The sequence below is a fragment of the Sminthopsis crassicaudata genome, chromosome 2 (genome assembly GCF_048593235.1).
Source record: "Sminthopsis crassicaudata isolate SCR6 chromosome 2, ASM4859323v1, whole genome shotgun sequence".
NCBI classification, from domain to species: Eukaryota; Metazoa; Chordata; class Mammalia; order Dasyuromorphia; family Dasyuridae; genus Sminthopsis; species Sminthopsis crassicaudata.
Genome location: NC_133618.1, coordinates 509832745 through 509859638, shown reverse-complemented (window position 1 = coordinate 509859638; position 26894 = coordinate 509832745). Strand labels below are relative to the sequence as shown.

General features: G+C 34.3%; 1 protein-coding gene across 1 annotated transcript in view; it reads right to left on the bottom strand.

Annotated features, from left to right (window-relative positions):
* Positions 1–14654: 14654 nt before the first annotated feature.
* UBAC1 (UBA domain containing 1) overlaps positions 14655–26894 on the bottom strand; it is a 72065-nt gene continuing 59825 nt past the window's right edge. Inside the window, exons 10-12 of the mRNA XM_074294117.1 lie at positions 26500–26586; positions 21993–22131; positions 14655–15402 (exon numbers count right to left, since the gene is read on the bottom strand). Of these exons, the coding sequence (XP_074150218.1) occupies positions 15287–15402; positions 21993–22131; positions 26500–26586 (342 nt within the window). The 3' untranslated portion in view covers positions 14655–15286. The remainder of the gene's footprint in view (positions 15403–21992; positions 22132–26499; positions 26587–26894) is intronic.

The window sequence follows — 26894 nt, the reverse complement described above, 5'->3', positions numbered from 1 at the left end:
GATCTTAAAGGAGGGAAAGGGACCCACATGTGCAAAAATGTTTGTGGCAGTCCTCTTTATAGTGGCAAGAAACTGGAAAATGAATGGATGCCCATCAATTGGAGAATGGCTGAATAAATTATGGTATATGAATGTTGTGGAATAATATTGTTAAGTAAGAAATGACCAACAAAATGATTTCAGAAAGTCCTGGAGAGACTTACATGAACTGATGTTAAATGAAATGAGCAGAACCAGGAGATCATTATACATGGCAACAATAAGATTATACAATAATCAATTCTGATGGACGGGGATCGCTTCAACAATGAGATAATTCAAACCAGTTCCAATTGTTCAGTGATGAAGAGAGCCATCTACACCCAGAGAGAGGACTGTGGGAACTGAGTGTGATTTACAACATAGCATTTTCATCTTTTTATAAATTGTTTACTTGTATTTTATTTTTCTTCTTTTTTTATACGCTGGTTTTATTTGATTTTTCTTGTATGACATAATAATTGTATAAATATGTATGCATATATTGGATTTATCATATATTTCTACAATGTTTAACATATATTGGACTACTTGCCATCAGGGAAGGACATGGAGGCAGGGGGAAATTGTAATACAAGATTTTGCAAGGGCTAATGTTGAAGAATTGTCCACATACATGTTTTGAAAAATAAAAAGCTTTAATCAAAAAATAATAACTATCCTACCTACCTTTCAAAGCTGTTGTGAACTCCAAATGAGATAATATATGTTACATATATTTGTAACATAGCATATATTTGTGAAACATAAATTACTAAGTATTATCACTGTTAGCACTTAGCCCCTAAATAGGAACCAAAAAAAGATGAAATTTTGTTTAGATCTGTCTTATACTGTAACACTTAACTCATTTCTTCCCTTTCATTTTCAATGATTCCTTCTTTGCTTCATATGGCACTGGAGCCCCAGTGTCACTATTACTTCCAGGTTCAGGTGCCACCATTAACTATTCTTAGTTCTTTCTGTACTTGACAGATGCTGTGTGAGTGCCTCCAAAAACTCTTCACAAGTTCCCACTTGTGCCGTATTTAAAAACTCAGACACCCTCCACATTAGGGCTTGAGCACAAGAGCTGTTTATTGGGTGATTTTCATGGAACAAGTCTCTAAATATCAGCTGAGCTGATAAATGACAACCTTCTGCAAACAAAAGGAGGAACAACCTGCCAACTCACTGAAAAAGACTGGGAAACTAGAATACAGAAAGATCAGGTGATGTGCCCAGTGCTCAGGTCTACTTGTTTCAAAGAGAAGAAGCTCAACCAGGAAGCTTTGACTTTTATTCCCTTATATCTGGTTTTGCCAAACTTCAATTCAGTTTAATTGTGCAAAATGGCCAGAATACTGGTTCCAACCTTACCACATTTGCTTGCTTGTCTCCCCCTTTAGATTATAAATTCCTTGAGATCAGAACTATTTTTTGTCTTTCTTTGTATTCCCAGTTCTTAGCATGGTGCCTGACATATAGAAGGCACTTAAATGTTTATTGATTGACTAACCAAAGGTGCTGTTGCAGAGAGTGAGATTTGCTCTAATTGTTTTTTTTAATGTGAAAATTTTATATATTTTTTTCAAATTACATATGAAAGCAATTCTTAATTATCATTTTAAAAATATTTGAATTCTAAATTCTCTCCTTCCCTCCTGATCCTCCTACTCCCTTTTTATTTCTCCTTTCCCTTCCCAGAGATGGCAAACAATTAGAAATAGATTATACATGTACAATCACATAAGGCATATTTTCATATTAGCTATGTGGTAAAAGAAAACATTCACCAAAAAACATCACTAAGAAAAATAAGTTTTTTTTTTTTTTTTTTTAAGTATGCTAGATGGCCGGGGATGGAGTCAAGATGGCAGAGAAGACATATGTTTCTTTCTGACCTTCTCCTACAACCCTCAGACTAATTTAAAAGGATCTTAAAAGAGAGCTAGAAGAAAAATGGGGAAAGGAAATGAAAACTTTGCAAGATATGATATGATGGTATACTTAGAGAATCCTAGAGAATCAATCGAAAAACTATTAGAAGCAATCCACAACTTCAGCAAAGTTGCAGGATACAAAATAAATCCACATAAATCATCAGCATTCTTATACATCACTAACAAAATCCAACAGCAAGAGATGCAAAGAGAAATTCCATTTAAAATAACTGTTGATAGTATAAAATATCTGGGAATCTATCTGCCAAAAGAAAGTCAGGAATTATATAAGCAAACCTACAAAATACTTTCCACATAAATGAAGTCAGATCTAAACAATTGGAAAAATATCAAGTGCTTGTGGATAGGTCGAGCAAATATAATAAAGAAGACAATACTACCTAGACTCATCTATTTATTTAGTGCTATACCAACCAAACTTCCAAGAAACTATTTTACTGACTTAGAAAAAAATAACAAAAAAATTCATCTGGCAGAACAAAAGGTCAAGAATTTCAAAGGAATCAATGAAGAGAAAAGCAAATGAAGGTAGCCTAGCTGTACTAGATTTAAAAATATAAAGTACCAGTCATCAAAACCATTTGGTACTGGCTAAGAAATAGAGAAGTTGATCAGTGGAATAGGTTAGGTTCACAGAACAAAATAGACTATAGCAATATAGTATTTGACAAATTCAAAGGCCCCAGCTTTTGGTATAAGAATTCATTATTTGACAAAAACTGCTGGGAAAATTGGAAACCAGTATGGCAGAAAGTAGGCTGATGATGATTGTTTTGCTGAGACCAAGGCTGGTCCCAAGACCCTCCAGAAAGCTAGCTCAAACATTACACATTTTCTAGGTCATTTGTTTTTCTAATGAATTTTTTTTCTTCATTTTTTTGGTCTTATTTCTTGATGTCTCAGAGTCATTAACTTCCATTTGGTCAATTCTACTTTTTAAGGAATTCTTTTCTTCAGTGAATTTGTGTACCCTTTTTCCATCTTGTCAATTTGTAAAGTTTTTTTCAATGTATTTTTGTGCCTCTTTTACTAAGCTGTTGACTCTCTTTTCATGATTTCTTGTATCATTCTCATTTCTTTTTTTAACTTTTTCCTCTATCTCTCTTATTTTATTTTAAAATACTTTTTGAGCTCTTCCAGGAATTCTTTTTGAACTGATGACTAATTCAGATTTTTCTCTGAGGCTTTAGGCATTAGACACTTTACTTTTACTTTCTTCTTCTGGGTTTTATCTTGATTTGCCCTTTCACCATAGCAACTTTCTATGGTCAAGCTGGTATTTTACTTATTGTCTGTTCTTTTTTTTTTTCCCAGCTCATTTAATGACTTAATTTTTATATTTAATTTGGACTCTGCTCCTGGGGACATTTCAGATTTTTCATGCTGCAGTTTTCAGAACTAGTTCTTGGCAGTGTATAAGTTTTTGGTGCTTCCAAAGTGGTTTGATCTAAGGAGAGGTGTGGTCACTGATGTCCTGCCCTATCTATGCTCTGGTCTGTGACTCATCATTTGCACCCTTTTCCACTTTAGAACTGTGACAAGAGTTTCTGCTTCTCTGTTGTCACCACTACTACTAGTAGTGTTTCTCCTCATTCTAAATTGTTCCCAGTGCCAATAAAGGGACACTTTTAATATTTTTCTGACCAGTCCTATTGTTGTTTTGTCCCTCATTCTTGAAGAGTTCTATGACATCAAGGAACCGACATGAAAGTGAACTGGATTTAAGTGAGAGAGGGCTGTGTAAGGTCACCTGCCTCTCCCCTCCACAGCTGTCTAGGTCTAGTGACCAAATATGGATTGGGATGATTGAAGATGGCTCTGTATGCAGTGGGAGGTGTTTTTTTTAAGTTAAGGTCTTCATCATAAAGTTTCAGTTTGACTGAAGCCACATCCACTCAGTGATTAAGGCTAGATAGCAACTGAGTCAAAGAATATTTTTTTATACTTTTATCAGAGCTGAGAATCCTCATTTGCTCTAATTCTTAGAAAGCTTGGGAAACCAAAAAGCAGAGATGAAGAGCCAGATGATTCCAAGAAGGGAAGGTACTTGGTGCAAAAGGAGAAACTGACTTGAGGAATCATGAACAGGCCAGTTTACCTGGATTATAACAAGAAATAAAGACTGGAAAAGTAGGAAGGATTTGAATTCAGTAAGAGAAGTTTTTCTGACTCCAGACCCAGCATTCTACCCACTGTACCTGTCACTCTGCCTAAAGATCCTTATGACTTTTCTTTGTACACACCAGGACTTTCATTCCTTGCACTACTTAATTCTTTCCTATATCATCACATTTGAACTGGCTATACTCTTATTTTTCCTAATTTCCTAATTCTTGTAGATCCAGTTCATTATACTAACTTCTATTCTCAAATCCCTTGCACCCTTGTCCCTACTGCTGATCATGTGTGGCCAAACTCCCATTCTTTGACCATTCACCTCCTTTGCTCTCATTCATGTTCTGTTGAACAGAGCTGGTTGGGTTCACTACAAATCTAAATTATCTAATCTCAACTGGACCTTCACTTCGGCAAGCAAATCATTTTACTCCAACCTAATTGACTAGCTATCTCATTCTGGATAAGCTATTCCAAAACCTTGTTTCTTGTCTAGTCACCTGGCACACCTTTCCCTCTTCCTTTCTGTTAACAGAACCTCACCAAATACATGACAGAAAAAAGAGTCTATTCTCAAGACAGATTTCTTATATTGGCACCCTTAATCCTGCCTCCTTCCTTCTCCAGCAAATTGTCCCAAATATCATCTCTGCTTTCTTTAATTCTTCCCTACTGCCTAAAAACATATCCATGCCCCTTCTGCCTCCATTCTCAAAAAAAACTTCTTTCACTTTATCTGATCTGAGCTATATCTGTCCTATATTTCCAGTCTTCTTACATTTTGCTTTCTTTCAACTCAGCAATAGCCACACTGGTTTACTTGCTATTCATCACATTTGACACTCCCATATCCCAGCTCTGTGCTGGTTAAATGTTCTCCCTCCTTGCCTTACTCTGTTTCCTTGGCTTCTTTCAAGACTTAGCTCAGAATTCATCTTCTACAGGAAAGCTTTCCTAATAGTTACACATCCCTCCTGCCTGCTGGTGTCTTTCACTCTCAGATAACTTTTTATCTCTCTTGTCTGGGAATGCAACTATATACACACATATGAGTGGTCTGTACCCTATTATGATGTTTGTCTCTATCTTTAAAATATGAGCTTTTTGAGAGCTGGGATTGTTTTTGCTCTTCTTTGTATTCTCAGTGCTAAATACTGCCTGGCCCCTATAAATACTTAGTGCTTGTTGATTGACCAGCTGATCCATTTTCATAGCTAATGATCAGACTTTTTACAACTTGGTAATTATTTGTAGCATGTACAAAGCATGGGTTTTAAACATGCTTCATGAGCTTTATGCTCCATAAAGTTAGATTTTTGAGTCCTAGAGTCAATGCTAGAAGGTACCTTAGATTATCTAATCTAATCTTGTCAATTTATAGGTGAGAAAATTGAGGTCCAGCACCACAAAACTAGTGACAAAGTGAAGAGCAGGACAACGTTTCATGATTTTTAATCCAGAATGTTTTATATTGCATCTTACTACTTAGCTGGTCATCATTGAAAATATTTATTAAAGAAATAGAGTGATGATTTCTCTATCAAGACATAAATGAGGTCTGATTATTGCATTATTGCCACTTGATTTTGAAAAATTATGGAGAACAAAAAATGGTGTCATTAAAAGCTGGAGATAGGCAAATAGCCTGATTTTCAAAAAGGTAAGATTGGCATCTACAGTGTCTGAAAGATCTTGGAGATCTATAGCACGACAGGTTCTATCTTAGGGTCATTCATCCACTGGGTGCTATTTAATAGGTTTTTCAAGCATTGAATTAGGGAAAATGATTTTATTTCTGGCAAAAGTCAAGTATGTATTATTAAAGGTTTGGTTTGGTTCTAGTAAGGGAAAACACAAAGAACTCTGATGGACTTATTAAGAACAAATCATGACAGACTAACCTCATTTCCCTTTTTGATAGAATTATGAACTGATAGGTCAAAGGAGTATCTCTATAGACAAAGTTTACCTAGATTTCAGCAAAGCATTTAACAACTCATGCTATTCTTCTGGACAATACGGAGATATATTGGTTAAATAAAGCAGAGGGATTCAGAACTGTGTTTAACAGGAATATGTTTAACAATTCCAAATATAAAAATTGGGTTATATATATATATATATATATATATATATATATATATATATATATAATACAAAAAAAATATTTATAACAGTCCTTTTATCAGGGCAAAGAATTGGAAATTGAAAGGATGTCCATTAATTGAGGAATGACTGAATAAATTGTGGTATGTGATTATATAAGAAATGATGAGCAAGATGCTATCAGAAAAACCTAGAAAGTCCTCCATGAGCTCAAAGTGAAATTTACCATATACATAATAATAGCAAAGTTATCAGATGATTAGTTGTGAATAACTGGTATTCTCAGCAATGCAATGATCTAAGACTGCTCTGAAGGGCTTTTTCTGAAAAATGCTATCCATACCCAGAGAAAGAACTGATTGTGTGCCTGGATACAGACTGAAGCATTTTTTTTTTTAACATTTTTTTCCTTGAGGATTTTGGGGAGGAAAGGAGGAGACATCTATGTTTTCTTTTGCAACATGATTTCTTCCCATGTGCCTTCTCAATGGGGAATGGGTGGTGAGAAGAAAGGAGAAAAGCTATAACTCCAAGTTTAAAAACAAATGTAAAAAATTGTTTTACATGCAACTGGGGAAAATAAAAATGTTGAAACATTGAAAAGAATTTGATTAGGAGTTTTCTGATTTTTTGCTTTGTATTTGCATTTCTTGGATCAATCAATATGTCAATAGGCTAACCTAAAAATGTAAATTATCTGGTAAATTCTCTCTAAAAAGTTCCAAATTTGATTTCCTAATTGTAGAGAGAAAATTAAGATTTGAGCTAACTTTCACTATTTGACCTAGTTATTGGCAAAGTAAACTTAAAATTATGTTAAGATCAATTTTGTTGATTTTTAGCAAAAAAAATTCCTACATGTGACCTGAACCAAAGAAGTCAGTCAGTTGAAAACTACTCAGATCACACCTAAACTTCTCTGAGGGAAAACTGAAAGAAATTGACTACATCCGATGTTTCCAGACAACCAGATGGCTGTATGAGATGTGATTTCTATGAAATGGATAAATTTTTTTTTTATTGTTTACTTTTCCCCTTTGTAACTTTTATCTGTAATATCTACTTTCTAAAGGGGATTGCCCCTTTGATTTTGTCAATATGCCCATCAATCTCCCTCTTTCCCCTCATACTGCCATATAGTTAAGAATGTTTGATGAACTTGTATTATCAATGTCTCTCAACAGAATCAAATAGGGGAATAAGAGAAATGATTAGGGCAGTCCAGCCCTTTCATTCACTGGAAAAAGACAACTGAAGGAGCTGAAGTGTTGGATTACAATGGTCTAAAATTTAGGTCATTTTTACAGATGAAACAACCCCAGAGAGTTCACTGTTGTGATTCAAACCCCAGTCCTCCATTATACAATGCTTAAATTCTCTCACAAATGAGATCTTAGAGAGAGGTTAAGTGTATTCAAAACTCAAGTTTTAAAAGTATTTAAGATGAAGGGAAGAAATGATGAGGTATCCTACTGACTTCCTGACAGAGAAGAGATAGGCTCAGGTAACAGAATTCTCTCTTACTACATACATATACACACATATATTTTTAGATATGGGAATTTGTTTTGCTTGACTTTATATTATTTGTTAGAGGAATTTTGTTTTTATTTTTCAGTGGGAAAGGAGGAGGTAGGAAAATACATTTTTGTTAATTGAAAAAATTAAAATTTTAAAAATACAAAAAAAGTAATGATCTCCTTCTTGAATTTCTCACCATAAGTTATAGTGTAAGTTTTTGATATACCTGTCCTGTGTTTTATTCTATTAAACTGTAAATCCTAAAAATACAAGGATTCCATCTCCCCAAGGCTTAGTATGGCATTCTACATTACTACAGGCTTTTAATGTTTGTGGAATGAACTCTTCTAAGTGGCAACTTATACAGAGCCTGAAGAACAATTTCCATTCCTAAAAAACCTACATGGACTGAAGAAAGACAGTCAACTGAACTTCAAATCATTTCCCAAAGATGACATTCACAAAATTTCAAACTTCATTCATTTATGTTAGCACCACTCACCATCTCTTCTTTCATTGCAGGAAAAAGACTAAGTAACTAAATTGTTTCCAAGTCCCATCTCCTGTGGAGTCAGTCAGTTCTGTGAAAAATCTAATCCATCTCTCTAGAACCCACTTCTAGAGACAACTAGACAGGAGACAAAAGGAGGGGAATTATCTCAGCATAAACTGTGATTGAAAAAAAAAGACTCAATCTCATTACTATACAATGAACATCCAACCCCTTCTACTGATTATACCAGGACTTTCAAAATAGACTGTGGGGTATGGGAAGCCTTTCATTCATGCTAATACATTGCTCTGCCCAGTGCAGCACACCACCACATTAGGAATTTTTTGGCTAAGCTGACTACACCCCTCAGAATTTTCAATCTAAATCACGTTTCAACAGAACTTGGGTCAGTAGTCACATACACAAGTTGAGACTCATCCCTAGGGCTAGTTTTAAGGTTGAGGTTCATTCATCCCTAGGGCTGTTTTTACTTTGGGGTAGAGGAAGCAGTCTGCATTAGGAAGTAACCTTGCTCCAAAATCTTTCCGCACCAATTCTGGAAGTTCTATCGTTAGAATGTTCTTTCTTTGGTAAGGCATTTTTCCCAGGGATATGCTTTTATCTGTCATTAAAACTATCTTATGTGAATTTAAAACACTCAGAAAAATTCTCAAGGCAACTAATAGTCCCACTTTCAAAAGGGTAGATGAAAATTGAAACTCTGGGCATTTTTCCAGGAATGTAGGCTTGGGTCAGCATTAGGGCACAAAAACTACCTTGGCCTGCTTTACAACTTCGCCTTTAGCAATCCCAGTTTACTCATCACAAAACATGGAAGCCTCACCCTAAGAGAGAGAACTTCTAAAAAGCAAGATAAGACAAGTAAGGGTGTACACCAGAACCATTTCCAGGCTGTAACCTCACTACTTTCAGATTCACTCATTTCATTCAATCCATGTGAAACAGCCATATCTCAATTAACCATGCCAAATAACTCCAGTGACTCCCTATTGCCCCACTAATTGGGCTAAAATTTAGTATTTGTGAATACCAGGTCCCATTACAGCTTTCATCTTCTCCTTATCCTGCATAAACAAAACTACACTTAAGACCCACCCTTCACTATTCCCTTATACCTGGATTAACTCTCTTTTCATAACCTCTCCTCCATGATTCATCAAAAACAAAACAATACAAAAAAGGTTTCCAAAATCCTGCTTCCAAGCAGGTTTTTTGATTAACCCAGTTGCACCTATCATCCAATATTATCTCAATGCAATCAAACTTTTTATGTAATTTATTAAGTTACTTTGTGTAATTTTCTTTCTATCAGTTTGTATTTAACAGTATTATATCTCCTAGGTATATAAGGCCTTAGTTTTACTTGTACATTACAGGATAAATAGCACAGTGTCTCCTTGTTACTTTTCACTAAATGTCTTATGATATTCTTCAAAATGGCTGTAATAATTCTCTGGTGAAGTTTTTGTTTTAAAAGGAATAGTCACCTACTATAAAAATAGGTTGTATCATGAAAGAGAGAACTATCTGGTTAAAAAAAAAAAAGATTAATTTTTGATTCTTCATTCCATTTCCTAAGTGTTTATAAAAGATTCAGTATTCTCAGACCATATCCTATTCTACATTTCCTTAATAGCACAATGTGCATAAACAGAAAATGTTGACTTAATGCATCTAATTTGTACAGCTAAATACTATGTTTTAGTCAAGAGAGATCAAAGATTATTAAAATATGGGACTTTAAAAGTAATGTCTTTGGCAAAAAAAAAAAATTACTAGCAGCTTATATAATAAAAAAATCTTTTATTTTAATGTTATAAATTTACAGTATACCTATCAGCACAATGTCAATCAGTGTGTGTATGATAGGGTTGGGGAGGAGAGGGAGATAGAGGAATTAAGATTCAGTAATCATTCTAGTCCCCAAGCAAACTATGTTAACATAGTTGATGATTACCATCAAAGTTGAAACAATCAGTCATATGAACTTGTGCTACCTAGAAATATTCCTTAAATAGCTAAAATCTGATTTCATTAAAACCCAGCTCAGTGGATTATTATATTTCCCTTCTGGAGACCACTGGGATTAAAAAAAAATTGCTACACACACACCAAAAATCATTTCAAATATTTAGCATTATCACTGATATACTGATTGTATAATTAAATCATGCTTCTACCACCCTATCGGTAGAATGAACTCTGAATTCTAAAGTTTTTGCTATACCCACCAACTTAAGCTATTCCAGAGTAACATTAAATCTTACTTAAAACAAGTGTGCATGCCACAATAGCACTTTCATATTAAAAAAATGAGGCACCAAACCTATGCAATTATTTTTATAGCCAGGTGAAATGAAAATGCAGCACTAAAGCTACCTTGTAGTCACTGCAATTCACATTCTGATATATTTTATTAAACCAGCAAAATATTCAGTCATTTAAAAAAATAATATACAGGCATCACCAGCAGCTGTTAACATTTCATTTGGTAGATGTCTAAACATTGTTCTCCCCCAAACTTCCGAACACCACAATGGTACAAAAACAATAACCAAATTCAAGTGGAATTTAATGCATTTACATTTATCAGAAGTTCTTCCTTCAGGTTCAGCCAGGCATTGATTTGTAAGTGCTTAGACTTTGGAGTTAGGAAACTATTAAAGAGGTAAATATAATATTAACTATAACTTTTTGTTATTAGTTAAGACTGGGATACTAATAGAACAAGTTTTGGCAAAGGAAACGCACACTGTATAATCTGCATTTTCAAAGTAAATTAGTAGTCTCTGATGAAAAATCCTCATAGGTAACAACTTTATTACCATTTTGTGTAGCAAGCACATGCTTGAGTGTATTTTTTTAAAAATGGGGGATGGGAGAGGGAAATAAAATTTCAGATTGTTAAGACTTGTTTTCACAATCTTGTAAGCACTCAAGAATAATAGAACCAAGAGTCACTGGAGCAGGACAGCTATTCCAGTAAAAAACACTATTGGGAAAAGCCTATGATTCAGTTAGAGAGGACATCTGAGTCTTTAATCCCATCAATATTTCCCAAAGGGTTATTTTTTAAAATAGAATTGAAATGGCCCAATCTCTTTTAGGCAAGTAAATCAATTCTTTAGAAGATAAGGAATTAATCTTTTCACATTTAACTTTGGAAGTCAATGAGAAGAAATTTTAATCCAAAAGACTATAACTACTACAAAGCAAGAGGCACTAGACATGGGCGTGGGACTGGGATGCTGCCATGTTCTGTATGTGCTTCTCTAACTGCTCCAGTAATAATTTCAAGACATCACAATTAGAATTGCCTGAGAACATAACTGAAAAACAATAAAAAACAAAAAGCAAAAACCCCAAAACAACAACAACCTTAAACATACTTCTTGCCATGTTCTCTAGAGGTGGGACATGAGAAAAATCCATTGCTTGTTGGTTTTTAGTACCTTAATTTGGTGGATACAGTATACTGTACTACCAGATACTCCCCAACTCAAGCATCTAAGATCACATCTAATGGTGTACAGACTTTATCAAGACTACAAACATTTCTCTCTATGTACATATAAATTCTAAAATTTAGACCCATGTCACAAGTTATCTTATTTTTTGCTCACATTCATAGTTTTTACATCAAATCCTGTGGACCCTTTCCTCAGAAGATACCAATCAACAAGAAAGGAACTCTCACTGGACCTACCTCTATTGAGGTTGTCTCATAAATTAATACCAAGTAACCAATGTTTCAGTAGTAAAATGATTACTGGCTTTTCAAATTGTATTGCATCCTCTACAAAGTTAATATAAATATGAAGCCCTGAGAACAAATTTTCATATAGAACATTTCTATTAAAATATCAAAGCTTTGTGATCTGACAAAATTATAACTTATATACATATATGTATATTAAATAAATAAATACCTTTCCATAATCACATGTTTAAGTATCAAAAGGTAATGATTGTCTATGTCAACCAATGGGATGGTGAACAAGTATGAAAATAATTCATAATCAATACTATTGAAGATTCATTAGCTATCTTCTTAGTCTTTCTTTTATTGTATCTTCTCCTCTCTTTTAGATCAAATGGTATACATTCCTACCTATCTGGCTTGAATGACACACAGACATGCAGTTGCAGTGACTTTAATTTTTCATTCAGTAAGCTGCACAATAATATTGTGATGTATACTAGACTGAAATCGGAAGTTGTAAACAATTATTCCATCCTTTGCCATGGATAGAGAACATCAATTTTGACAATGCACTTAACTATATTCTCCCTGCCTCTCCCACTGGAAACCTCTTCCTATATATATCAAATCCCAACTCAAAATTTGGTATAAGAATTTTAAAAGTTTTATATCAGTAACATTTGGAATTATCAATATTCCAAACACAGTGGAAAGAGTATAAAACATAACCAATGTTTAGATGATGATTTCCATGTCTCTTCTCTAAAATCTGCTGAATTGGCCACTTGATAGACATATCTATGGCCCTAACTGCATACTAAACAGACATATAAACTAATGGTTTGATTTCACTACCTTCTTATATGGCATTCTCTGATAATTTAGTTTGAATCTACATGAAGTCATTATTCACACTGAATCTTGCTGCAAAAGACTATATATCTTAGAACATTGTTAACTGCCCAGCAACTGATAGCTCTACCAAGGCAAGTAATAATCTTCAGAAGCCATATAGCCCAAATAGTAATTTGCCCTTTTGAAGAGACATATTCAATCACCTTTTAGTTTTTCCCTCTAAAATATTTAAAAGATTAACATTCTAAACAACTTGAATTAAGTTCAAGGAAAACACACAACACACACACACACACACACACACATCCAGAAATGTTTGCTCGGTTTTGCAATATTTTAAAGATGCAGTACTTCTTTGGCTATAAAACAGATTTGTTTTCATAGAAATTCCAGTTTATATAAGCAAATTAGAATCTAGTTTAGGCTTATGAATCAAGTCAATTTTCTTAAATAGGGCTCTTGAAAATCTGCATACAGAAGGAATAATGAACTCAGGAAATTTTCACAACCTGGGAAAAGAGGTACTTTAATAAGGGTTATTGTGTACTATTTGGATAAATTTTATACAAAGTAAGACTCATTCTGTAGTACAAAAGAAAAATTCCTATTGTACTAATTGCCAAACTTTACATTGTAACATGGATTTTTTATATCTAAGATATTTTTCTCTTTCATATTATATAGAGTCAAATAGGTAATAGGTTAGTACTTTGTAAATTAATGAATCACTAATCATTTTAGAAATATAGCATTTCCCACCCAGCCCCACCTCCTAGGTTTTTTTTTTTCTTGAAGGGGGAAAGGAAAATGATTCTTCTTCAGAGATGAATATATCATTAAATTCCTCCCTTATGTGGTCAGTCACTCTGCATAATAGTCAGATGCTAAAAATACTGACATGTAAATTTACTCTTTTGAGTAGGAGAAATACCAGGAGGAATATTACTCTCTATCAAGGAAGAGGGAAAAAATGAAAATCATTTATTCCACAGATTTTCAGGTTAAAAATAAATGAATTAAGGACTTTCTGAGTTTAAAAAAAAAAAAAAAAAGCCTAGACTCCCAACTGGTCGTGTTTAAGAACAAACTATTAAAGAACAGGCACATTGCAACACTTCACACATATGTTCAGGAGTGTCTTACATAGATTATTTTTTTTCCAAACAAAAATAAGAAACAGAAAATGCCTAAAAGAGCTGCAAAAAATCATTCTTGATATTTTTGACCTAAAGTTTTAAATCTAATACCATGAAAATACCTGGTCAGATAAAAATACTGTTCTACAGGCTGGTTAATTAGAACTGTCATATAGCTAAAATCTCAGCTACAAGACTTCTATACTTATTGTATGGTCATGGAAGAATGATAGTTAGTTGCCAATAATAGTTAGGTGCCAATAATCAAGGCAACTATGTTAGTGTATTAAGGCGATGTTATTTGGCTGCCTTCAAGAGAATGTTAGTAACCAAAACCATCCTCTGAAGACAACTACTTGTGGCAATTACAATGAACAAAGAATTTTTTTTAATTTAAAAAAAGGGCAAAGTGGCAAAAAAGTTATCAGTTTAATGCCTGTAACAGAACCTGCTTTACCTTAAAATATATACTATGGGGGAATGTGAGGAAATTGTGTTCTATTGATTTTTAAGCTCATTAAATTAAAAGAAAACAGTCTTTTTACCATCAAAATATGTCTACACATTAATAAAATCTACCCCTGTAGATATTAAAAATATTGGTGTAGCAAAATGAATAGTCAGAGAAAAAATACTGCATCTTTAATATAGTGAGATGTAAATTGCTTAAAGAAATGTAACATTTTTTTCTTTGGGTACTAGAACAACACTAACACAGAAAATAGGAAAAAGGAAAACTATTTATTAAAGAAATTTAACCTATGAATTAATCTACTTAAATTAGTATGTCTGATGTTAACAGTTTGGATTGAAACATGCTCTCTCAAAAACATCTAGATTTTAAAATCAAACTCTAAGGGTCAATTCAAATAGCATTTCATTTTAATAATCATAACTTAATACTCTGAAGAGATGAGTATATCATTTAATTCCTCACTGAAGTGGTCAGTCACTTTTTGTAAACATCGGTCAGATGCTAAAAATACTGACTTGTAAACTACCCTCACAGATTTTTTTTTAAAGCAATAAGGTATAAAACCAGAACAGTCATTATTGTCTCAAACAATCCCATGTAAGCTGTTTGCATGAGTATTTTTCGAGATATGGATTTCTTACTCAATCTAACTGAAGGCAAACCGTTCTTCCACTACCAATAAATCCATAAGGCAACTACATTTCCAGCTGGCCATAAGCTACACTCTTTCTTGTTTGAGAAGTATAACTAAGAGGGCCTCTAGCCAAATACCAAAAGCTATTTTTCTTCCCCTCCCCCCAAATCCTCGGCTCCTTCTCCTCTTGAGGAACCTGAAGCTGTGGGCAGCGGGAGCAGCAGAGTGGAGGGGTATCCATCACCCTAGGTACGGTTCAGCGTCTGAAAGATCCTGGAGATCTGTAGCATGACAGGTCCTGTCTCAGGGTCATTCATCCACTGGGTGCTATTTAATGGGTTTTCAAGCATATCTTCAAATGCTGTGGAAAGAGGAAGAGTAATTAATTATCCATCTCATGATGTTTTCAGTACATATAAGAGATAGGAATGGGGAATCAAACCTCTGATTTCATTGGTGCAGGGGAAATTTTCCAGTGAGGAAACTTCCTTTATCAATGTATTCTACGCAACTTATATTCCTAAAAAGTTCCCTAGAGCACTGAGAAGTTGTCAGTCAGTAAGCATTTATTAAGCATCTACTATGTACTAGGCATTGTGCTAAGTGATGGGAAGACAAAAAAAGATAAAAGACAATGCTTGTTCTCAAGAAGATCACAGTCTAATGGAAGTTAAGTCAATTGTCCAGACACACACAAGTGTATGTAGGAGAGGTGAGACTTGAAATCAGGTCTCCTTGACTTCCTCCAATATGCCATGATAACTGATATAATTTTTTTCCTTTTTTTTATTAATTTTTATAATTATAACATTTTTTTGACAGTACATATGCAACTGATATAAAATTGATATAATTTTGCACAAGGTAATTTTGGGGATTGGAGAAAGGAGAGTTATCATTAGATGGTAGAATCAGGAATGGCTCATAACTTTAAATTGAGTTTTGAAAGAAACTAGAGGTTCTAATTTCCTTGGGTAATAAGAGAGTGCATTCTAAGCACAGAGAACAGCCTATGCAAGAATGGGAAGATAAAACATCATATGCCGAACAGTACTAAGATTAGTTTAGCTCGGACATAAAGTATGTGAAGGGGAAAAATACGTTTAAATCTGCAAAAACTGGTTGGAATCAAGGACTTTCAGTTATAAACAAAGAAGTTTATATTTTATCATAAGCTGAGGTGGAGCCAAGATGGTGGAGAATAGATAGGACACTGCTTGAGCTTTTTCCAAGTTCCCTCAAAATCAACACTAGATCAAGACTCTAAATGGATTTTGGAGTGACAGAACCTATAAATATTAAGAGTATAATAATTTTTCAGCTTAAGATATCTTAGAAGGACTTCAATTGGGCAGAGGGGATAGGGCACAGCATACAAGTGGTGCAGAAAGACCCAGCACAGTGCAGGGAGACCCAGTGTGGGGAATCTAGCAGGAAACTCTTAGCCAAAATAGAGCAACGTTGTCTACTCTGTCTTGATTCAAAAGGCTAGTACATCAGCAGACCAGCTGTGAGACCACCAACACAACTACAGAAGGCAAATTGTGAGCCACTGAACCCAGCATATCAAAAGGGGACTTGGCCAGGATCACCTAGCACAGTGGAACAGCCTGCAGCACAACCAGCCCTAGCAGAGTCAGTGAGAATTTTATTAAACTCCTGATAAGATACCTTGTAACAATTAACCAACTTACAAAGTTTCTCAAGAGTGTTTATTATTAAAATACTTGGCATTGTTTGAAATGGAAAACTACTAATCACCTGATCCAACACATGGTGCTAAAGATAATACCAAACCAAATTTCTATAATTTAAAATGTGCAAGTACTAGAAAGTTCTTTTGACCAATAAAATTTCATTTCATACTAAGTTGTCATCAATGAGAGTTTTTGTATCTTCCAAAACATGGCAGTTTCTTTAAACTATTCTGAAAATCAGTTAAGATCAGTTTGACATGTTGTGAAATATAAATGTAATGGAGTATTACTGTTCTGTGAAAAGCAATTAATATGATAAATACATATAATAAGAGTAAGGTATAAACTGTTAAAAAATGAAGTAGGCAGAAGCAAGAAAACTATATAGGACTATAACAATGTAGAAGGAAAGAACAATAAAAGAACAGAAAAATTACTACACAATAATGACTAAGTTTGTCTTGAAAGACAGAACTTGAAAAATATTCTCCCCCTCTACTTCTTTGTAAGGTAAGAATTATGGATGTGAATCATTACATATAATTTCACGCTTTTTCAATGTGTCCAGTGATTTCCCAAAACTTTTTTTCTTCTATGATAATAGGGGATGGCTCTTTGGGAAGAGAAGAAAGGACACCTATACTGAAAATTTTAAGTGATATAGAAATAAAATACATTAATACAATTTTATTTTGAAAAACCCATTTGGAAAATTTAAGGACTAGTACCAAAATAATTATTCCAAGTGATATCATCATGGAAATTATTAACTTGATGACTAACATGAGATTGGTACATATAGATTCATTTAGCCCCTACATATACATTTTATTCCAATAGATTTCCTCCAGGAAAGGAACTTTCTTTTTGACTGCAAAAAACACAGCTGCACCACAAGGCAAAACTCCAAGCAGGTCAAAGCCATGTGTTCATAGTTATTATTTCAGCTTTGACAGAGCTAACATAAAAATCTATGCTAAAAGTTGTAAATGCCATTCAACTCTATGTACATTCTTTCTGTATTGTAGTTTTTTTTCAGATTATGAAACAAACCATATATAAGTCCTAATCTTTTAGTTTAATTCAACTTTTGTGCCTAAAATTATTAAACTATGCTAGATTCCCACAAACATAGTTAATTAATTCACTCACATGACATTTTAAGTTTTAGATTCAAGCCAGTTTTTGTTGCTGCTGCTGTTGTTGTTATTGTTGTTGTTTTTGTTCTATATAAAATGTAATTTTCTAGCAGATCTAAATTTCTACGTTCTCATTTAGTCATATTGTGGATCACAAAATCTTGGCCTGCCTAAGAAATTATAACTCCTCACATTTCTAACTATATAGTACCTTAAATGTTATAAAATGAAGGAAAATTCTGGGAAAATGATGGAGTAGGTCAGAAAATTCCAAGTTCTCCATATATCCTCCCACAAACCAAAGAAAATTGTGCCTCAAGAAGAACATAGACCAGAAAGAAACAATAAAAGTTGGGACAAAACAGTGGTCCTCCTGGGACAACCAAAGAAGCCCAAAAGAAAGACTCCAGGTTGGTGATTATCATGATCCAGGACTGAAGTCTGGCTTAGGATGAAGGTTTGACTAGTGTGAAGTCTAGACTAACTTCACTGAAACACAAAGCTGCAAGTCCTGGGGCTTAGCTAGATTTAGAAGTAGCCTGAGACCCAATCACATAATTTCACCTTCTGGACAATGCAGGTAGCTGGGAGTCTGAGTCTGGGAAGATTGAGGGAAACCTCTACTGATAAGGAACACCAGACCCAACTGAGCTACTGAGACATGGCCCTGGGAAAGAAGGAACCAACAACACACACACTCAGTAAGCACTGAAATGGTGGGGTAGGGGAGCTGCTGGCTTCTGGCACTTAGGAAAGGGTAGAGTTTTCAGTTCTGAATTCCAAGCCAAAGGGAAGAAGTGAAATAGAGCCAGCAGCACCATCCTCACCCCAAAACTAACAAACTCTTATTAAAAAGAAAAAAGAAAAAGCAGGCAAAGGAGAAAGAATGACTATAAAGCCTTTCCTACTCCAAAGAGTACAGTTAAATGGTTATCTGCCCAAAAAGAATTCACAGAAGATGTAAAAAAAAAAAAAAAAAAAAACAAAAACAAAAACAAAAACTTTAAAAACCAAGTAAGAGAGATTGAAGCAAAATAAATAAATAAATAAATAAGAACAAACCAAGAAAAACAAGATTATGAAAAGAAAGTCAACCAACCAAAAAAGGAGATCCAGAGAGAATATCAAGGGAGAAAATTACTTTTTGAAAATTAGATTTGGGCAAGAGGAAATCAGTGAAGTTATAAAAGACCAAGAAATAACAAAGCAAAATATAAAGAAAGAAAAAATAGAAGATATGCAAGACATCTCATAAGAAAAATAACAGATTTGGAGATCAGAACAAGAAGAGAAAACGTAAGAATAATTGTACTATCTGAAAGTTATGACCAAAAAAAGAACCGTGATACAATAATACAAGAAATAATTAAAGAAAATTGTCCTGAAGTGATAAAACAAAAGGGGAAAGTAGAAATAGAAAAGAAAACAAAACAAAACAAAACAAACAAACAAAAAAAAAACAGTCCACCTGAAAGAGATCTTACAAGGAAAATACACAGGAACATCACTACTAAATTTCAAAACCCCCAGATCAAAGGGAAAATTTTACAAGCAACAACAACAACAAAAAATTCAAATATGCTGAAGCTACAATTAGAATTGCACAACACCTATTAGCTGCTACAATAAAAGACCAAAGATCCTGAAATAATATATAGAAATCAAAAGAATTTGGTTTGTGGCTAAAAAATATTCTATCTCACAAAATTAATATAACACTGAATTGAAAAAAAAAAAAAAAGAAGATTCAATGAACTATCAGGTTTTCAAGATTTTGTCCTAGTAATAATACATTGTTGACGGAACTGTGAATGGATCTAGTCATTCTGGAGAGCAATTTAGAACTATGTTCAAAAAGTTATCAAACTGTGCATACCCTTTGAACCAGCAGTGTTCCTACAGGGCTTATATCCCAAAGAGATCTTAAAGAAGGGAAAGGGACCCACGTGTGCAAAAATGTTTGTAGCAGCTAAGTAGTGTCAAGAAACTGGAAACTGAGTGGATACCCATCACTGGAGAATGGCTGAATAAATTATGGTATATGAATGTTAATGGAATATTGTTCTATAAGAAAATGATCAGCAGGATGATTTTAGAAAGGCCTGGAAAGACTTGTATGAACTGATGCTAAGTGAAATGAGCAGAACCAGGAGATCACTGTACATGGCAACAAAGATTATACAATGATCAATTCTGATGAACATGCCTCTTTCCAACAATGATTGAGGCCTGTTCCAATGATCTTGTGATGAAGAGAGCCATCTACACTCAGAGAAAGAACTGTGGAAACTGAGTGTGGACCACAATCTAGCATTTTCACTCTTTTTGTTGTTGTTTGCTTACGTTTTGTTTTCTTTCTCATTTTTTTCTTTTTGATCTGATTTTTCTTGTGCAGCAAGATAATTGTATAAATATGTATACATATATTGGATTAAACATATATTTTAACATGTTTAACATATATTGGATTACTTGCCATCTAGGGGATGGGGTTTAACATATATTGGATTACTTGCCATTCTAGGGGAGGGGATGAGGGGAAGGAGGGAAAAATTTGGAACACAAGGTTTTATAAGGGTCAATATTGAAAAATTATCCATTTATGTGTTTTGAAAATAAGAAGCTTTTAAAAAAAAGACTTTTGTCCTAAACAAATCTAAACTCAACAGAACATTTAATATATAAAAGCCAACATGAAAAACTAATTGCAGGGGATAAAGACAAATTGTTTATGTTTTATATATGGAAATGTAAACCATGTCTAATATTGTCACTACTAATTGGGCAGTCCAAAAGAAATATTAGGGTAGAATTGAGTATGATGTGACTTTAGAAAGCAAAACTATGCAGGAAAAGGTAAAAATAGTAATTATGCTATATGTATGCAGGATGAAAACAAGAACCAACACAGGGGAATTAGATGGGGGAAAAGAGCTGGTAGTTCTGAAATCCTATTCACTCAGAAATGGATTAAAAATGGAACAACACATATATATATATATATATATATATATATATATATATATATATAAGAGAGATATCCCCTTCAAAATCTATAAAGAAATATGAGGGGGAAGGAATAGAATAAGGCAGGACATAGAAGACTGTGTCAATTAATGGGAACAGGATAAGGTGTATAGATTAATGGGAAATGAGTAAAAGAAGGAAAGAGTGAAGGAGAAGAATAGGGAGGGATCCTTGGGATGGGAAGGTTAAGGATCAGAAGGTTAAGTAATAGCAAGGGAAGTTAATGGGTAGAAGTAAAATAAAAGAATTAGCAGGAATATACACAAACACAAATAACAATGATCAGGTGTAGAATTTATTAGGGAAAAAGTAAGAGTAGTAATCACTGATCTCAAAGAAAAAGATTCAATCAAAATAGAATCTACCTTATATATCAGCCATATTAATAATCTTCTAGATGTATGTGTATATAGGCATGTGTGTATGTGTGTGTGTGTGTGTGTGTGCATAAATATATCCAGGCTTAACTGTAGTCTGCTTGACAGAAGTGGGAGGCAGGAAAGGGGTGAGTGTGTGTGTGTGTGTGTGTGTGTGTGTGTGTGTGTGTGTGTGTGTACGTACATAAATATATCCAGGCTTAACTGTAGCCTGCTTGAGAGAAGTGGGAGGCAGGAAAGGGGGAAAAAAGAATAAAGTAAAAAGTGCATAGCAGAGAACAAAAGAAAACCTACATGGAAGCAAAAAAAAAAAAAGATGAACAGTTTCGAATACAAGGTCTTCAATTAGTATATATGTTTTCTGGAAATGGAACTTTACTATTATATATTTTAAATTTTCCTTTACGTTCTGCTGCACAGGACTTTTTTTTTCCCCTTTCTTTCCTAATTTGTATTTAAAAATAAAATTCTTTTTAAAATGGTATAAAATGTTTTCCTTATATTAAAAGATAATGTACATATTTTATTTTACCCATTTTATTATTGAGAAAATTGAGACTTAAAAAGGTTAAGCAACACGCCAATCATGATACAAGTATTAAATCTGGAAGATACCAGATGAGAGCTGCTTCAAGGATAAACCTATTTTCAATTTTTTTGTTTGGAATAGCCAAGATCCTATCTCTGTGTGCAAAACACTGCAATACTTACCTAACAAGGTTTTAGGATTAGTTAGTCCTAACTGCACAACTGGGTTGTCAAGGATGGCTTGAAAGAGAGGACTATCAGGATCAATCCCCTTATCTAAATCTTCTGGTGAGGGTTTTCTGTCTCCCAGCAGCCATTCACACTGAAAAATTCAGGAGAAGTTGTTATTGGAATTAATTCCCCAACAAATAAAATTTTTGTAAAATAAGGAATCAACCACATCTATAGATAATTACTTTATGTTCCCAATAAAGAAATATTTTCTTAATTCTTGGAAAATTCTCAGGGTTTACTAATAGAAAATAAAAATAAAAATTAAACTAAGTCTAGGTTGAAAGTGATGTACACTGAGGAATAGGCTCCAGAAGAAAAGGAATTATAAATCTGACTACCATAGTCATTCAGCTTAACTACCTCAGTTTCTCCACTTATAAAATAAAGGCAACAGCAGAATTTCCCTGTACTTCACTTTTCCTACAGCTATTCTTTGTTCTTATTATCACTTCCAGTGCCTTCCCCTCTCAGTGACCCCTCAGGCCATTACTACTGTTTTGGACAGACTTTTCTCCTTTCACAGTATTAATCCTATAGTTTATTAATTCAATACTACATTGTTTTTTAATCTTTAATCTTATGTGTTGTCAAACTTCAATCTTAAGATATTCCCAATATACCTGCTTCTCTCTGCTGATTCAAGTGTAGAATGGGGCTTGAGGAAGGAAGTCACACCATTGTGTTCAGTAAAAATTTATGTTTTCCAATTCTAACCAGGCACTAAATGCAGCAAGGCAATCCTTTTACTTCTGATTCTAACTCTACCTAGATGTTCTCCTCTTAGGCTTCAAACATTAAGTTGACAACACATACTTTAGCAAAAAAACAGTGGCTTTTGCTATGAATTCTCTCTTCTTTGCATTTCAAAACCCCTTGACATTACCACTCCATTTTTTTTCTTCCTTTATTTATTCTTATCTCTGATAAAGAGGTGCATATATTCACCAAGGCTAACTCTTCTTTATGTTATCAGTGATGCAATCCCCTTCCAATTCTTTCAGCAGAATGATCACAAATTCATCCTCCTACTTTCTCCAATCTTCAATCTCTACCTATTCTTTCCTATTGCCTATAAACTTTCTTATCCTTAAAAAACCGTTACTTGACTCTACTTCTTAAAGCTATCATCTGATAACTCTTTTCCCTTTCTCAAACTCCTAGAAAAAGCTGACTCTGTTTCCTCTTCTCTTACTCACTTCTAATTCACTTTTAGTTGAGTGGTGAATTAGGTGCTCTCTCCACAGTTACCAATGATCTTTTAATTGCCAAATTCAAAAGTCTTTTCTCAGTTTTCTTACTTTTTGACTTCTCTGAATCATTTGGCACTATTAATCCTGCTCCGAATTTTCATAACTACTCTTTTGAGTCTCTTCCTGTCTAACTACTTCTGCTCAGTGTCCCTGGATGGATTATCATTCATATTCCACTCCCTATTTTTGTTGCCCAAGTTTTGGTTCTGAGTCTTCCTCTTCTCTTTCTACATGCTTTCTTGGAGGACTTTTAAAAAAATTATTACAGCTTTTTATTTACAAGATAAATGCATGGGTAATTTTACAACACTGACAATTGCCAAGCCTTTTGTTCCAATTTTTCCCCTCCTTCCCCCTATCCCCCCCCTCCAGATGGCAGGTTGACCAATACATGTTACATATGTTAAAGTATAAATTAAATACTATAGGTATACATGTCCAAACAGTTATTTTGTTGTACAAAAAGAATTGGATTTTGAAATAGTGTACCATTAGCCTGTGAAGGAAATCAAAAATGTAGGTGGACAAAAATAGAGGGATTGGGAATTCTATGTAGTAGTTCATAGTCATCTCCCAGAGTTCTTTCGCTGAGCATAACTGGTTCAGTTCATTATTGCTCTATTGGAACTGATTTGGTTCATCTCATTGTTGAAGAGACCCACATTCATCAGAATTGATCATCATATAGTATTGTTGTTGAAATGTATAATGATCTCCTGGTCCTGCTCATTTCACTCAGCATCAGTTCATGTAAGTTTCTCCAGGCCTTTCTGAAATCATCCTGTTGGTCATTTCTTATAGAACAATAATATTCCATAATATTCATATACCACGATTTATTCAGCCATTCTCCAATTGCTGGGCATCCATTCAGTTTCTTGGAGAACTTTTGCATCAACACCACAACACAAGGAGAGAAAATAACTTTCCATCTCACCAGTTCCCCTGCTTGCTATACATGAGAAAAAGAGAAACACTATTTCATCAAATACCAGACTCCTTCCTTAAAGAGGAAAGGAGAAATACAATTCTATCACGTTTCCTGCCTGGTCTTCTGTGGTTAAGGAAGGGGAATAACACCTTTACTCCTAGCACTTGTCCCCTCACCTAAATTGCCTAAGGTTCTGAAAGTACTCCAATTTGAGGCCAATGAAATTCTACCAGAATGATTAATGATTAGCAAACCTGATCATGCCCAACTGATCTCAATGATTCTGAATCTCTGATCTCTCATTCCTTCAACCCAATCCTTCCAATATCTGGCTCTAAAGTCCTTTCAAAACCTGCTTCATGGGTAACAAACAAAGCTAACATTTTAAATCTTCTTCTTTCCAGCTCCTCCTATCTTCTAACTCTCAATTAGATCTTCCTGATGGCACAACCTACCTGACTTCCCTTTCCAGCACTGGCTACATTTCTCCCCAAATTCACTAGTCAAAGGGAGAGAATAAATACTCTTTGCTCTCCATTGCCACTTCCAGGTTCTTCCTTTATCACCAATACTCAGTGGCCTCTCTTTTTTTGAGGTTCACTCAATGCATGTCTATCACCATCAAAATTCTGGTAGCTATGTCTACTGACCTCCAGGATGACCTCTTTCCTTCCTCAATGAGTTCAATGATTAGCTCATGAATTCTCTCTTTTCCAACTCTTGAGACTTCAGCGTGTGTGTATGTGTGTTTATCTGGGGCTATTGGTGACTTGTCCAGGATCACACAGCTAAGAAGTGTTATGTGTCTGAAGCCAGAGTTGAAGATTTGAACTCAGGTCCTCCTGACTTCAGGGCTGGTACTCTACCCACTGTGCCACCTAGATGGCCCTTTTAGCATATATATTAATATACTTTAATTTAACAATTCCTCAGTTTATCATTTCAATTACCTACTCCTTCAACCCACCTAAGCCAATATGAAGATGGTCATACCTTTGATTTTACTATCACCTGCCATTATGCTACTTTCATATTCATGAATTGTGAAAATCTCTTACTTTATCATAACTGACTGTCATTCAATCTTTTCTTCCTCCATATATATATATATGTAACTCTAAACACTATTTTGTCTTCACTATGACCTCCCAGGCTTTGGACCCTCATGTCTTTCTCAGGCCTTCAGCCTAGGACTGGCTACACTCGTTTCCTTTCTCCAACTTGACGTCTGGATTAACTAATTCAATCCTACTTTGTCCTCTTTGCAAGTCCCTTAAGCTTTTCTTGTATTTATGATTTTGTCCTATGAAGCCTTAGCCTTAGATCACTTCTATCATTCTCTGTCTTTGTTCCTATATGTATGCTGCTGAAAAAAAAAAAAAAAATCAAAAAACCGTACTGATTGGATTCACTACAAATTAATGTTATATAATCCCAACTGGTCAATTTTTTTTTTTTTACACTATTCTAAATGATCAATTAATTCCCACTCAACACAGTGGCTTTTTCAAATCTTTTTATATGAGGCTATTTGACAAGAGCTCTCTCTTCTTCCGTTCCTCAACTTACATCATTCAGAGACTTTCCACTTCTACTTTCTCCTCACCCCAGTCTCACACGAAGAGATAGATACCTCTTTGCTACACATTATCTTCTCATGCAATGATTCCATATTATCCTGTCTTCTATAGAAAACTGTCTTCTCCAACATCTCTACTTTCTCATTTACATCCTCTCACAACATCTCTCCTTGTCTACTGCTTACTTCCCTATTGTCTACAATCATGGCCATTCATCCTCATATTCATAGCCAATAGCTATCATCCCCTTGTGGTTAAACTCCTTATGAACGCAGGTTGTCTATAATCAATACTTCCACTTTCTTTCCATACTCTCTTGATTTTTTTATAGTTAGACTTTTAAACACATCATTCAACTGAAACTGCTCTCTCCAAAGTTACCAGTGATCTCTTAATTGACAAATTTGTTTTTTTCCCCATCTTCATCCTTTCTGACTTCTCATAAAACACCAGGCGTTGTCATCATGGGGAAAAATAAATCCTAGGTTAGTGGGATGACATGTATAGAATCAGGAAAAGACAGAATTAGAATGAAAAACAGGAATAGTACAGTTTGGATAGAATAGCAGATGTAGAGGAATATTATTAAATAAGGGGAAAAGAAATTAACCACACTCTTCAAATTAGGATTAGAATATGAAGAAAAACAAAAATTTACATTCCAATTGGATATTTTTCAACTATGTAGTACTCACCGCTGCATTTTGCTGGTTGTTGTTGACTTTCAGTGCATCCACCACTTCCTTTTCATCAAATCCCATCTCCATCAAAGCAATGACAGCCTAAACAAAAATTCCACAGCTCATTAAATACCATAATCACTGAGAACAAGTCAGCAAATCAAACGAACAAGTCATCTGACATAAAACTAAACAATTTTTTTTGGGGGGGAGGAATTTGAAGACTAAGGCAATTGGGGTTAAGTGACTTACTCAGGATTACATAGCTAGTAAATGTCTAGTGTCTAAGGCTGCAAACCACTTTTATTTAATGGTATTTCAGCAGAAGGTGCTTCTTAATTCAGTACCACTAGACTTACTATAATTATTTTACTCTGTAACTTTATTGCAATATGATAGTGTATTGACTC